General features: G+C 49.1%; 1 protein-coding gene across 1 annotated transcript; it reads right to left on the bottom strand.

The window, feature by feature from the left end:
* Window positions 1–1184: 1184 nt before the first annotated feature.
* On the bottom strand, window positions 1185–14630 carry DET1 (DET1 partner of COP1 E3 ubiquitin ligase). Its single transcript, XM_058811531.1, has 5 exons — window positions 14389–14630; window positions 12827–13941; window positions 9415–9605; window positions 7609–7800; window positions 1185–3871 (listed from the first exon to the last, which is right to left on the bottom strand). The coding sequence occupies exons 2-5, from the start codon at window positions 13907–13909 to the stop codon at window positions 3682–3684; spliced, it is 1656 nt and encodes a 551-aa protein (XP_058667514.1). The 5' UTR covers window positions 13910–13941; window positions 14389–14630; the 3' UTR covers window positions 1185–3681.
* Window positions 14631–15597: the final 967 nt, after the last annotated feature.

Raw genomic sequence — 15597 nt, 5'->3', positions numbered from 1 at the left:
TCTAATGGGATTTCTGTGCCTTGCTGTCTAATGTATTTTATACAAGAAATAATGCAGCTGTCCTGCTTTCACTACTTTTATTTTCTTAAAGCAAAGGCAGCAGAAGTAGTAACAAAAGATGGGATTTTGCTGCCGGTCAAACACAGTTTCCAGCTCAAGCATCTCCTCCTCACTTAGTGCCTATCTGAAAAGCCACAGGCTCAAGAGCTTTCTGGTGTGCTCAAGGTCTGCACAGGAAAGCATCGGAGAAATGGAGGAAAGGTTCAAAGGAAAATCACTTTCATGCTCAAGATGCAGATGGTTAGGAGAACTAACACAAACAGGGATGCTGCAGAGTTCTCAGCCAGATTGCAAAGAGGCAGGGAGCAGCACACCAAAATCGGAGTGCCTCAGCACAATCCAAAAGCAGCGGCCAGGCTGTTCTGCCAAGCAAGGTGTGTTCAGCTTTGTGCTGGTTTGGCTGGGACAGCTACAGAGGATGGAGCCCTGCTTTCCTGGACTTGGCTAAACACCTGCCAGACCATGTAAAGTGGGAATTTATTCCTTGTTTTGCTTTGCTTGCATGTGGCTTTTGCTTTACCCATTAATCAGTGTTTATCTCAACCCACAAGTCTTCTCACTTTTCTCACCATTGAGGGAGTGAGCAAGTGGCTCTGTGGGGCTGAGCTGCCAGCTGGGGTTAAACCACAACAAGCTTTCATCCCTTGATCATGCAGAAAATGTCCAAAAGATTAGATAAATGCTGAAAATGGAATAAAGGGAGAGTCCCTGAGTACCAGCTGGGCTAGTAATAATATGCAAAGGGAAAAATGTAACCAAGAATTCCTCTCCCAGCATTAGTTCATGTAGACAAGAATTTGAGAAATCTGCAGGAACTACAGAAATGCCTCAGGGGGGAACATTCTTAAGGAAACTTGTACTCTAAGTGCCAGGAAGAGGCAGCAAGCTCCCATGGGATATGTCTGCACAGTCCAAGGCCCTGCCATCTCTTCTTAGCAAAGGAATTCCCATCTATATCATTCTAATTTTTGGAAGACAAAGACAATAAATCAGACTTTTAAAGCAAATTCTGTTTATTCTGGTTTTGTCTTGTGTTGCTAACAAATCTTTGCCCTAACCTAGGAAAAATATCAGATAGAAAATATCTCCCCTTTTCTCCCACCCTCCCCACCACACACACTTTTTGTTTCTTAAATAAAAGCATCAAAATTTCAAGCATGAGAGACTTTTCTTTACATTTATGTAACAAAATTAACTCTGTTGTTGATATAAAATGCAGCAGCCAAGACCACAGGATCTGCTATGCTACTCCAAGGCAATTAGTACCCAGTATGATCAGTTTGTCTGCAAACATAATAAGAAAATACTTAGCACTTATCCAGCACTTTTTATCCATGAATCTCTAAGTGTTTTATAAAAGCTGAAAATATGTTTTTGGCCTCATTTACAGAGAAGAAAACACCAGCTGGAGAAGGAAGAGATTTGCCCCCAGCCTCAGAATTTAATAGCAGAGCTAAGAACAGATCTCTTTCTCAGCCCCAAGTCCAACAATCCATGCCACACTCTCTGCTTCACACAGGGAAGCCTGCATTTGGCAAAAGCCCCTACTACAGAAATGCTGAAGTTTATATTTTTTGCCACTGAAAAAAGAGTCTCAATGGAGATCTGACAGCTGATTTAGTAAGCACTGACTTCCTGAGGTTGTGACACCAAGGAGTAAACAGAGTCTCAGATGGAGCAGCTGGAAGCTTAGGGGGGAAAAAAGTCTCACACTGAAGTGCGAACAGCTGTGAGAGTGGTGCAGAGGGAGGCAAATCCATGATCTACAGTGTGCAAACCATTCTCCACTTGGAGCTTTAATTGAATGTTTGAGAAATAGATCACAGGATAAAACCCTAAAACCTTGACAAATAGTGTCATTAGATGAGAGGAACCTGCAGCTAAAGCACTGACACCTCCTCTGTTAGCAGTCTCCTGACCCGCCGGCACTCCTGACAGACCTGAGACACCAACAGTGCAAACACCAGGAAAAGAGCAGTGAAATGCAATGTCTTGCCTAGAAATAATGTTTAGCAAGGCCAGGAGAGAAGTACAGTGAGAGGCAGAGAGCGAAGGCTGATTCAAGGACCTCGGGACACCCTTAACTTTGAGGCCCACCACTTATACCATGAGCGGGCACCCACACAGCTCTTCTCCAGTGCATCACCAGCAAAAATTAATGCATGACTCCAACACTCCTCTTCACAGGCATGTGGCCACAACACATCGCCCACAGCTCATTTTGGTCCAATTGAGACACCCACAGGGTCCTTTAACGGAGAGGGTCTCCTGTGTATTAGCACCAATTTTCTATTGTCCCCACTGTACCTCCTAAAGGAATGGGACAAGAACAGGCTCCAGCTTCTGATGGAGCACATGGTGATGCTGGGATGGTTGTGCTGCCTGGCAGCAGTCATAAACCAACCCTCATGTAAAAACCCCCCAAATGCTGGCCTACAACCAAAAACTCCATTTTTAAGAGACAAGGGTAGGCCAGCATCCTCACCAGCCCACAGTGGCAGGTAATTACACACAGGAGCTTAATTTATCAGCAGCACAAACACTGCCATGGTCCAGCCAACACTGCCACACTGGCCAGCTGTGCTCTGAAGCCTGGAAACAGCATCTGGATTCTCACAGAGAACAGTGTATCAACCAGACAGAGGTAAGCAACCTTAAGTCAACAAGTTAATCTCCACACTGCCCACCCACAGCAGTGAACATGAATTCAGGTCTCCATCCTTCTTCCTGGGAAAACCCCACTCATTTTCTATGCTGGTACTCCCAACACACAGGATGGTGCCAGCAGCTGGGTGTCCCTCTTCTCAGCAGCAGAACTTGCAGATGGCCATGAGGATTAACCCCCATGCTGCAGAAGAGTCCTTCTGACATGACCAAGGAGCTGCTGTTGCTCCCCACACCCTTCCCAGACACCCATCTTCCTCTTGCACCCACTTTCTCATGCTTTGCAGACAGAACCAGCTGCCCTGGCCTGCTGGTGTAACACTATCTCTCACTTAGGAGCTTTTACTAAGGCACAAAGATTAAGTGACTTGTATAAGGGTCAGGAACACACCTCATGTCTTTCAACTGTAGTGATTTCTCACACCTTTTTTTTCCTGACCTCTTGCATATTAAAATGACATGAGCAGATTGTGTGGATGAGAGCAGGATCTCATTTCCCAAGCAATTCTGAAGATACAAACAGGGGTAGCTGTATCCAAGCCCTCCCCATGGCTCCCATCCCTTCCCTCTGTGACAGGTCACCTGTCTAACACGATAGGAGAGCACCAGTGCAGAAGGGCGTGCTCCACAAGTGTGATGCAAAGCTCCATCTCTGCCATCATAAGACCCACAGCAGGACAGAAAACAGAGGAAAGGAACCTCAGCTACACTTTGTTCATCAACAGGAGCAGGGAAGGACAGCGGGGGGATCTCTGCAGCACAAAGAGGGTCAGAAGAAGCCCCCCCACTCCCATAACTGGGGTGCATCAGCTGATCCACGGCTGAGAGCCCTGGTGGGAGCTCCCAGTTGAGGTTTCTTTCCATGAGCGATGGTTTGGTTTCCCAGAAGGTGTGAGTGCCTGCCTTTGGTGCACCAGTGGCAGAGGCCCAGCAGCAAGGAGAGCACCCTGAGTCCCTCTAGGTGCAGCTGTGCCTCATGTGGAAGTTGACCACGTACTCGGCGTTGGTGCGCTGCACCGAGATGGCAAAGGGCTCGAAGGGGTGGAAGGTGAAGGCCACCAGGCGCCGCACCGTGTGATTGATGGGGCGCCCCAGGAGCCCCGCCTGGATCTCGAACTTCAGCAGGCCAGAGTCACGGGCGTAAAATCTGAAAGCAAGAGAAAGTCAATTAGGGCTGTTCCCCGCTATTGACTTTGCCATCTGGGCTCTTTGCATGCAGAGACAAGTCGGAGCGCTGGTGCTCCCTGAGGAGCAGAAGGTCCTTAGCTGGGTGCCTGGCTCTTGGCTTCGCAGGGAAGTCCCTCTCAGGGCAGTTGTTTTCCACTGTCTAGAAAAACATCACTTCTGATTTATTATTAGCAATGAGAGAACTCTGCCTGTCACTTTGGTGGACAAAGCTGACTTCACAAGAGAGAGTCAGTTTGGTTCGGGCCCCACCTGTGCTGGCTCTCCATCCTCTCTTAATGCAAGCTGCTCCCTTGATCCCCCAGGCAGATACACTGTACAGAACTGAACTCCCTTCCCTTAGCAATGCCCTTCAGAGTGTCAGACCACCCTTTCCTCCCCGTGGTACTGCCAGTGAAGGCTTTACACTGCTGTCCTTGTGCCTGTTCAGTGAAGGAAGTCGCTGCAATCCTGCTCAAGGGCGCCATGTTGTAGTGTATAGCTCAAGCAAGGTTTTGCAATTCCTTTTAGATTGCCACCAATAAAGCATTAATGAGACAGGCTGTGCAGGAGGGACCTGATGAATCGGATTCAATAACTACTGCAAGGACAGAGGTCAAGGAAAACTTTATGACCTGCTGCTGTCACCCACACACCTGCCTGTGGATCAAGCACATATGCATCTCCTGCCTGTGGGTCAAGCACATATGCTCTCCAGGTGAGCTCTGGAACACAGCTCCAGCACAGAGGGAACATTTTCAGGGGGATGAGACAAACAGCTCTGAAAAGACAGGTGAATCCAGAGTCTTTGCTTCTTGACCCTCCCCTGCACACTCTGTGTAACTGACATAAGCCCAGATAACACCACTGTCCACTGCTGCTGTCAGAACACAGGACTCTCTGTGGGGATCCAACCCTCCCCAAGATTTTGGAGAAGGCTTCTGGGATGTAGTGGTGGAGGATGCTGGATGTGGTACCTTCACCAAGTAGCTGGGCTCTAACTCAAGTCCTTCCCCTGAAGGTCTCTGTTTGTCACACCATTTTCATTAGACCTCTTCCAACTTCAGGCACAGAATTGCCATTATGCCTCCCAGCTGTTTTCTTTTCCACCAACACTTAGTGCATGCGGGTATTTTGCATTTTCCTCCGATTTTAACTCCAAGAATGCTTTTAATGTCTGAGCACATCTCCCCCCCGCCAGCAACACGATGCACTCAGCTCTCAGCCTGGAAGAATGGATGATGACAGATACCAGCGATGCTGTTTCAGGAGCAGACATACTCCACATTTTAACAACACAGCCTATTGAGAACCTCATGTTCTTCCTGGAGGGCCACTCTCCTCTCCCTTCCTCTGAATCAAAGTGCCAGCCAGCCCTGCCTGAAAATTGCACACAAGAACCCAGTAAGAGAGTCACAATCTTGGTATTTGGCATTTCAAAAAGCCCTTTTCCTCCTACACAAGGCTGGGTATGCAGAGGGTCATTCTTTAAATAAAGCACAGTCCCCCATCTGTTCCTCTCTCCCCCAATTCACAACAATTTACTACTCAAGATGAAGCTCCCTGTAATCTTAAAAGATGTGCTCAGTTTGGTATTTTTTAAATGTATTTTTAAAAGCGCTCTGCAATCAGAGGCCATTTCCATGGGCTCTCATTCTGGGGATAAATTAGGCACTGCAATATAAAATTGTATGTCAACAGAAACAGCAAGACCAGCCTTTTCAAACTGTAGGAAAATGGAAGATTTATCTGCAGACCAATTCTTTGGTTAAATGGCTCCTTATTAGCCATCTAGATGGATTTTAGGGACCCCCTGCTATAGGTAGAGCTGTGTTAGAGCCTCTTCCCTCAAGTGCCATCATTTCACCCATTGAATATCTCTTAAGGCCTCCTGAAAAGAGACTGGAAGACGGTGGTGATGGGGAACCTAAAGTCCTTCCCACCTAACAGCAAACAACCACTGGTCCCTTAAGGAGGCAGAATTGAACCTTCTGGGATGCAGACAAGCACTAAAAAAAGAACGCAGTGCACAGAAATATTGAATTGATGTGGAAAAGGTCTGGAAGCTTTCCTAGCTCACACATCGTGCCAGGAAACTGCACACAGATTATAACAACCTTAGCTACTGAAGGGTTTTCCATTCCAGACAATTACAGGACTTACATTACAAATCCTGTGGTCCCTCATTTCCAAGCCCTCTAACCCCAACAGGCAGCTGGCATTATTTTATTAATCCCTTTGTTTTGCACGTGAGAACCACAGCAGCACTATTTCAGCTACTGAATGGTTAAAGTTAGCGCCTCATCTTCTGCTTACTTTCCAAAAAACCAGGAGCCCCACTGCTCCGAGGCTCTATTCAAGTCCTAATTGACTCTGCACAGCTTTGAGCTTTAAAAGCTCTGGCTCTGAAACGCTGGTTTGCTCAGGGGAGGGAGGGAAGGTGGCACTTGGCTTTGTTTACTACAAAGACTCCACCGCAGCACATGACTGCGGTTCTGCTGCCTTTTGTCCGCGGGAGCCCTGCACAGGTTGGCGCTGGCAGACAACTGCCACCCTGCAAGTCTTCCCAACATCAAGCATGACAAGGGGGAAAAGGGCAGGCTTTCTTTGCAGATAACATGGAAGCTGGAGATCAAACCAAATCATACAGGCAGAAGAATCAATTAAATATACATAATTTGGGAATTGAGAGCGCAGGAATAATCAGAAGTTCCCCGCCACCTGAGTCAGGGCCAGGGGAGATATGAAACCACTTTTTGAGAATGCATTGATGAAAATAAAGTTGGGAAGCAGTCCAGAATGATCTCCCTAGGCTGCCTGAGCCCCCAACATGTGTGCAGTCACTAAACAAAGCACTCAGGCACTGAAGGCTCTCTTTGTTTTCAGAGCATAGGTTTGCTTCTGCAGTACTAGGAGCAGAAATACTATTCTGCCTGGGTAACTCAGGCTCTTTGAGCCTGTCAAGCAGGAGACGTTGGATTTTTTAACCACTTCCTCTTGCAGCCATGGCTGCAGCCAACAAAAAGAAATAAATAGTCCTGATATTTCTTTAAGAAGCATTGCAAACCTCCTTATTTTCAAGCTCAGACTTACTCCCTCTGCCAGCATTGGAGACTCAGACAGAAGAGGCACAGAATGGCCCTGGCACCTGGCTAAAATTCCTACTACAGACAGAAATTCCCTACAGATCACAGAGAGAAGGGAGTATGACAAGGAGTACAGCTCCCATGGTGAGAACAGTAAACAAGGGAAGTCTGAAAACAGCTCAATCAATACCACAGGCTTTCTGAGTAACACCTAGCCCAGATACTATTTTATTCACAGGACAAACCAGACAATCCTTGCCAACTAAACCCACATGCTCAGAGAGGATCTTTCCAGCATAGGAAAGCAAACATCAGAGCTGTATCACTCTGCAACCCAAACACAACGGCAGCACTGCAAGAAGAGGAGGAGGAACAAGACCATTCATATGGAAAAGGCTGAGACTTCACCACCCAAACCCTCCCCAGAGCAGAGCAGCTCAGCAAGGAAACATGAAGAGCCCTCCCACACATCCCCATTTCTGTAAAGGAGATAGGCCAAGTTTTGTGAAATAAATCCCCTGGTGAAAGGATTTCCTAAGAGAAAGGCTTCCATCTATTCCCTATTCTGCACGCTTGATGCCACAAGGCAGAGGTGATTTACAGTGACTCTCTCCTCACATACAGCTCCCCCTACCTTATGGGGTGATCACCACAGGTCTTGGGCCGCTCCATGACTGACACCCACTTGTCATCATAGCTGAAGAGGGACAGGTCGAGGTAGGGGCTGCCGCTGTAGGACTGGGCGCTGATGGGGAGCTGCCCCAGCAGGCGCCGCACGGCCTCCGTGTGCCCTCCGTACTTGGCGTTCACAATCGTGTCCTTGAACCTGCAGCAAAGCAAGAGACACCTCCTTTTCACAAAGGCCACAGCTGAACAGCACATCTTAAACAAACCAAGCAGGAAAACTGCCAGGGAGAGAAAACAGCTGCGGTGTAGGAACTAAAGCGGCTCGTTTCCAAAGATGTATCACCGTGATTCAAACATCAACCAGTTCTGCTTACCTTTTCATCCTCCCTTATCACTACTGTCTCACTCACAATGTCCAGAGTGACAGAAGGAGAAGAATGTGCCTACCCACAACGTCTGGACCCAGCTGCTCTGCAGTACAGGAAATGAACAGGATCAGAAACAGGGAGAGATGGATTAGCAGCTGATCAGTCAATCCAAGTTTTACCACAAAGCCTGGAAACAGCATGAGCAAAAGCCAGGGGGCTTTCACAGTAACAGTTGAGCCCTTAATGTTGACTTGACAATCCTCCTCTCTCCACCCATTGTTCTAAATGCATAAAGGGAGAAACCTTAGATGAAGAAGAACCTTGATGAGGAGCATAAAGCTCTCCAGAAACTACAGTGAGCTGAAAGTTCTTCCTGGTGGAGAAATTAACACAGGCTGGATTTCTCTTTCCAAGAAAAATTTGAAACTTTACATGTACAAAAACAGTCAGATCATCTGCAGGGACAATAAGGAAGGTAAACAGCCAGAAGCCAGCTCACTGTGGACTATGCTCTATGGTACTTTGCTGTAGAATTTACAACACTCCTGTTACAGGCCCTTGTAGCAACGGGCGGAAAATACTCTCCTATCTACTCTAACAAAAGGCTGAAGTTGTTCTTCGTGAGTCTTCAGTGAGTCCTCTCATTGTCTCTCACATTAAGCATTATGGATTTCCTGACAGGTTTCTCAAGAAAGTTACAGACATAGTCAATTTCGTCATACTTATGTGACATCAGCCTAAAGTCAACAGAAGCTTGATGCCCATAAGTGGATGGCAAGTACTTTGGATTATGAGAAACAAGCCACTGGAAGAAAAAAACACCTGAGTCACAACAAAATTTTCCTAGAGAAATAACACACTCTGCCTCATTAAAACCACATCTGACTGTTAAGGCATATTCTAGAAACCCAGGTTATTTTGGTATTTTGTTCAGCTTTCACAACAGATCTAAGCAGATGAGTTTCCCTTCTCCTAGTACAGTGATGATAACCACGAGCTGGTGACTGATGTTGAGGAAATGCTACAGAAAACAGTTTGGTACATGCTAAATTCAGAGAATGTCACTTGGCAAAATACACACAACTGGATCATGCCAGCATCTTGACAAATCCTATCTTCAGGGACCAAAGTTACTGGGCAGTAACACTTTAATAACCTCCAAAAGAGTTACTGCTCAAGGAGAGACAGAAACATCTTTCTCTCAAAATTCCCTTCCTTTCTTCTAAGCAGTAGTTTGCAACTGCTTTGCTCCTTCCCCTAACAAGGTAAATGCTGTGGAATATAAAATCAGATGCATCAGGCTGCAAGAATGAACCATGTATAGTCCACCTGGCAAAGGGGGCCAAAGGAACTGGTTTTCTCAGGGTTGGTATTTGATACTGGCCTTCAGCAGACGGGGCTGAGCGAGTGTCTATACGGAATAAAGCATGCTCCGAATGGCTCACCGGCGCTGGATCTGCCTCGCAAAGTTGTTGCTGGAAGCTGAGCAGGGGAACTGGACAGCCTCACTGTGCAGGGTGGCATTCCTGAAGAGGTCACAGAAGTTCTCAAACAGCTCCAGCAGCTCATCAGATGTGTTCTCAAACACGGCAATGACCTCCGTGGTCACCATGTTGTACACGACGAAGAACGAGGGCTGGCGAGAGAGGCAGAGGTTATCCAGGAGAGCACAGCTGGGGAAGCTGTCCCTTCCTTCTCCCCACATCACACCACAGACCCTATCCAAATTTCTCCACAGCACAGGAGAATCCTACATCCTCACACTAATCCATTCTCCTACTGGAATGCCTCAACATGTACCCCATTATCCACCTCTCAGCTGTGATTATTTAAGAAAACTTAATGGGCTTCCAATTTTTCAACTCGAACTAGATGAAACCATATTGTTTTCTCTACTTCTCTGTCCTCCACCAAACCCAAAACACTTACTCAAGTGCCAAATTTAATCTTCATTCCTGCTGAAAAAATTACTTCAGATCCAATGCTAGCTGACCTTAAATTATTTTTACCTCTGCATAGATATATTAGTTTCTTCCCCTTCTTAATATCTGCATCACACAGAGATGAGCCTTTTTATCTACTGTGCACTACATCACTGCCCAAAAAAAGCTCTGCCCTCCAGATACCCTGCCAACACAGAAATGAAAATCTGAAAGATATTGATGATTTCTTAATGCTGACATTCTCCTGCAAGATGGCCCTTGTACCATGCTGTGGACTGGCAATGGCAATGAATCCTGGCATGAATGAGCAAGAAATTGGGAAAAAAGGTGATATTGTGTCAGTACAGCTACAGCAAAGGGAGATGACATTCCCATTCCATTGGGAAAGGGCATATTTAATTCTTGGTCATTAAAAGTAGCTTTCATTAGAGACAAAAGTGCTGGCACCCCAAAGTAAGAACCTGTCCCCACTTCAAAGGGAACTAATTCCCATGGCATCTGATAAAATCTTCTGTCAATAGAGGCAATTCCTAAATGCTTCACCTCCTGCTCCCAAACAATGCTCAGGGATGATGGCAGGCACTCTGCCCACCCCACCCACCTGCAAATATCTCAAGGTTTGTTTGTTTTACAGCCCCAAAATAAACTATGATAATACAATCCAGCCTCCACATGTCCAAACGAAACACACAGGATGAGGTTACTCACTAGACTACTGCCTGAGGAAAGGGAAGCCCTTCTGAAATAAAGGGTTGGAGCAGAGAGAAAATAAGAGAAGACAGCAGAAGGAAAAACTATTTTAATCACTAAAGACTGCAGGGAGTATCCTCCAACTTTTTTATTTAAAGTTTCTTTGCCAGGTTAACATAGAGACACATCTACAGGATGTCCCTGAGCAGGGAAACCCTCACTGCTTTTGCAGCACCTGTAACACCACCAAAACATCATCACAGCATGGGAGGCAGCAGCTGAGTGCCACAAAAACCACACAGCAATGCTGACAAGCCTACCAACACAAGCCTACAACAGCAACAAACCCCCAAGCTACCTATGCAGAGCACACTCTTAAAGATCTCAAAGGACAGTGCAGACCCAGACAAAAACCACACAACCCACAACCATGAACAGCAACTCCTCAACCTTCTTGGCAGAGAAGCCAGAGGGGAGAAAGGATCCTGAAATTGGATGAAACCTTGTGCTCCTTGTCTGACAGACTGAAGAAAAATGGGAGCTGTAGTTATTTTGTGAGCCAAGTTTTACTCAGGAAGCCCTAACACAATGCCTACCTTCAGACAGGTCTGTGGAGACTGCTCCACATCTTATCTCTGAAAGAAGTGAGAAATGAGGCACTTTTCTTCCCCCAGCACCAAACCCAGCGCCTGAGGCACACTGCAAACAAACCACAAACTGCATCTTAAAGTAACCCTGGGGTGAAGAGAGTGGAGAGCTCCCTGCAGCAAACCAGGCACTAAACCCTACTAACCACAGCAGAGTGCAGAGCTGAGTCAGCCACAAACATTTACATCAGGGCCAGGAGCTCATTCCAGACACCAGCAACGAGCAGAACCCTGCAGGGCACTTCCACAGAGCCTTCGTATTTCTGAGACAGACATTCAGCTTTACACCAATGGGCAACATGGATTAGATAAAGCCTTACCCAAAGCAACTCCCCCAAACAAACACCACAGAAAAGGAAAATAAAACAAAACAAAACAGAGACATCTCCCAGGAATAACCAGACAAAGGCAACACACGAAGAGCTACTGTTTATTTCTTCTAGGACCGAAGTCCTGGCAAAGATGTGGGGAAGAGAAATGTATGAGAGAAAACAAACCTCTGGGGAACAACCAGACCTCATGCTGCATTGGAGATTTATCACAAATTCTTGCTAAATACTTTCAACAGAATAAAACCAAGCTGATTAAAGGAATAAAAATTAGCTAAATAAAATCCCTTAGTTTCACAGGGCTCAAAACGTGACCAACCACTCTAAAAGCAGTAAAAAGAGATGATCAACATGCAGGGTTGTGAAACATCTGGAGGGACCCAGCACTGACTGAGCTACATTTGCTCTAATTCCACTTCTTTAGTAATAAATTGAAAAGAGAAGCAATTGGCCCATTAGCCTGATCTAAAAGCTGCTACTCCAATTTGGAGAGATCATAAATACTACCTCTTACTGGAGCTTGAAAGACTAAGTACGTAGGCAGAACAGAAATGGTAATTGTACCAGGGAAAATGAAGACTATTATATTTGAAAAACATGCTTGAAGATACATGAGAAAAAGGAGAGACTACCTCTACAATATAAATGGAGTATATAAAATATCACCTAAAATTAAATTCATTTGGGGATTTGGGGAAGGAAAGAGGATTGAGCATCTGTGAGCATGGGAACAATCCTTGGAGAAAGGAACTTGGTAACACATCAGATCTTTCTCATTTTGCAGGTGAGAAGGAAGGAAGCAAAGAAATTAAGAAAACAGAAGATACAGAAGTTATTCAACACCAGAGGCATTAAAAAAGACTCAGGTACTAGGGATCCTAAATAACCTTTGCAGGCTCATTAAGGAACAGCTCACAGCATTGTAATGCTTGAGCACTTGTCCCAAAGCAAAGAGCAGCCTGAAGAGGGAGGCAGAAATTAAGAAAACAGAAGATACAGAAGTTATTCAATATCAGAGGCATCAAAAAAGACTCAAAAAGGTACTAGGCATCCTAAATAACATTTGCAGACTCATTAAGGAACAGCTCACAGCATTGTAATGCTTGAGCACTTGTCCCAAAGCAATGAGAAGCCCGAAGAGGGAGGCAGTATCTGAGCCACATGGTCTAGTGGACCCCTAGCAAGGCAGTGGGAATTAGATGATGTTTAAGGCCCCTTCCAACCCCAAACCACTGCGTGATTCTGTACCTGGGAAGGATCTGTCACCCGCAGCGTGACCACGTCCTCACTGGTGTATTTGATAAACAGATGGTTCTCATCCAAGAGCTGCATCTTCCACATGCGGAGCTGCCTCAGCTGGTCAAAGTACTGGAAGAACCTTCTCTTTGCTATAGCACTCCCATCCTGCTCGGCCCTTCTCCACAGGTACACCAGCAGCCTGTGCTTCAGGGAGTTGATGAAGGGCTCCTTGTAGGGGTTGGCCATTCCCGTCTGCGTGTCCCGCTGCACCTCGGGGTACACGGCCGACAGGGTCAGCAGATCATCCTCGTAGCAGAAGCGGCCGATGGTCCTCACGTCGATGAACGTCCCCTCGGGCGTCACCTGGAAGACGTGGATGGTCTGCTGCTGCACGGAGAGGATGGCCAGGATGTTCTTGTACAGGTAGAGCCCCTGGTTGTGCGACAGGATGACCTTGTCGCACTTGAAGGCGCGCGTGTCGCACAGCCGGCCCGTGTGCAGGTCGATGATGTGCAGGGAGTAGTCCTCGAGCGGGGAGCGCGGGTTGGGCGTCACGGACTCGCTGTTGCGGTACACCTCGAAGAAGGGCGGGTGCGGCTCCTCGGGCAGGTAGGCGGCCGAGCCCACGATCACGTAGCGGCAGTCGTCCGTGAACAGGCTGCACTCGCGGTTCAGGTGCTCCCCGTTGGAGGCCACGTTGGTGATGTGCAGCAGCACGAAGAAGCGCTCGAAGAGCCGCCCGCGGATGTTGACGGACCTCTGGTCGTTGCCGTTGGCCAGGATCTCCCCCTCGTAGCCCTGCAGCAGGTCCTCGGCCGCCTGGCAGCCCTGGTACTCGTAGATCTCCAGCGAGGTCTGGTCCGAGGAGAAGGCGATGAAGTAGCGGCCGTCGGGGGAGAACTTGCGCAGGAAGCAGGGCGGCTTCTCCACGTTGACCACGGTGAAGTTGGGGAAGACGTTCTGGTGGAAGATGCGCACCTGGTGCCAGTGGGTGCCCGCCTTGCCCGAGCTGATGCGGCGCCGCTCCAGGCGGTGGATGACGTTCTGGTTCTGGATGCGCCGGGGCCTGATGGTGGGCGCCTCATGGTCCATGGTCAGAGCTCTACTTCATCTTCATCTTCATCCTGCGGGGACAGCACACGTGCCCTGGGACCGGCATAGAATTCAGGGAACGGGGAACCCATGGACCCACAGCACCCAACAGAGGGGGTTCGTAAAACAGGACAGAGGGACGGGGGGAATAACACAGGAGGGACACGGCGAGCAGGGGAGGGACTGGGAGAAAGATCTCAGTGCGAGGCACCAGGAAAACAGTCCAGAGATGCCTCCAAGGCAGTCCTGCCTGCTGAACAGACACAACGGGGAACAAGGAGGGAGCCAGGAAAGGGCACAGGCACAGCTGGACACCACAGGAATAGCGGGAGCCTCCATACACCGGGAAGGGAGACCAGGAAGCCAGGGATAAATGCAGACATGACAAGCAGCAGGCACAGGGCACAGCTTGGGAAGAACGGAGGAAGCTGGGGGCGAAGGGGCACAGGAAGGATCACCCGCGATGTGTCCGGGCCCACCTGCCGAGAGTGAAGCGAGGAGCTCCGGTCCCCTGGGCTGAGGAGGGACTGAGCTCCAGGGAAGCCCGGGGGCAGCTGAGGGCCCCCCCGCCAGGGGTATTGGGGATCTCCCGCCGGCCCGAGGGGTAAAGGGACACGGGGGACTGGGGGCCGCGGTGGTCTCCGCGCCGGTATGGGACCGGGGAGAGGTGTCGGCCGCGCTCACCGCTGGGGCCGCGCCGGGTCCCGTTCATGCCATGGCCGCCGCCATCTTTCCGCCACGGCACAGCAGCGGGGGGCGGCACCGCACTTCCGCTTCCGGTCCCCGCACCAGAGAGAGGGGGCCTGCCGGGCCAGAGTGCCGCCAGCGGCCTGGAGCGTCCCCTGGCGGCGGGGAGGACCCTGCACCGGGCACCCGCCGCCTATCCTGAGCCACAGCGCCCTAAAACTCATCCTGCATCCATCCTGAACCCCAAAACCCATCCTGCACCCACCCTGACCCCTCTGCACCCCAAAACCCATCCTGCGTCCACCCTGAGCCACAGCATCTCAAAACCCATCCTGGACCACAGCACCCCAAAACCCATCCTGCACCCATCCTGAACCCATCCTGAACCCCCACCACCCACCCTCCCACCCCAGCACCCCAGAACCCATCCTGCACCTACTCTGTACCCCAGCACCCCTCCTGGATCCCCAGCATCCATTTTCCACCCCAGAACCCATCCTGCATCTCTCCTGAGCCCCACCACCCACCCTGATCCCTCTGCACCCCAGAACCCATCCTGCCTCCCCTGCACCCACACTGCACCCCCTGCACCTCCAGCACTGCCTTCACCCATCCTGCACCCACCATGCCCCCTCTGCTGCCATCCTGTACTCCCCTAGACCCATCCTGCACCCTCCTCCAGCCCAGCCACCTCATCCCAGTACTCTGCAAACCCCATCCAACCATCCCCAAGTCCTCTACATTGCCCTTCACCCCTCCCTGCTCCTGAACCCCCTGAACCCCTCCATGCCTGGAGCATCTCCTCCATCCCCAGGAAGGGTCTGGCACAGTCCCATCACTCCCAGCATGGGGACACCACAGGAGACTCCACCACACCTCCCTCCAGCATTTTGGGGTACACCCCAACACCAACAGCAGAGCCTGGGGTCACCCCCGGACACTTCTCAGGCCTCCCCAAGGGTTTGAAAGCTTTTGCCTGCCTTGGCTTTTAGCAGCACCCC

Source organism: Ammospiza caudacuta, chromosome 10, assembly GCF_027887145.1.
Source record: "Ammospiza caudacuta isolate bAmmCau1 chromosome 10, bAmmCau1.pri, whole genome shotgun sequence".
In the NCBI taxonomy this organism is placed as follows: domain Eukaryota; kingdom Metazoa; phylum Chordata; class Aves; order Passeriformes; family Passerellidae; genus Ammospiza; species Ammospiza caudacuta.
Note: the sequence above shows the minus strand (reverse complement) of the source record. Positions and strands in the feature narration are given on the sequence as shown.

Excerpts from the sequence above, each read along its gene's own strand:
- DET1 (XM_058811531.1), bottom strand. The coding sequence starts at position 13,909 with ATGGACCATGAGGCGCCCACCATCAGGCCCCGGCGCATCCAGAACCAG. Across the intron at positions 9,606-12,826 it reads GGGTGACAGATCCTTCCCAG|CCCTCGTTCTTCGTCGTGTA; the intron begins GTACAGAATCAC and ends CTCTCTCGCCAG. Across the intron at positions 3,872-7,608 it reads TGTGGTGATCACCCCATAAG|ATTTTACGCCCGTGACTCTG; the intron begins GTAGGGGGAGCT and ends TCTTGCTTTCAG.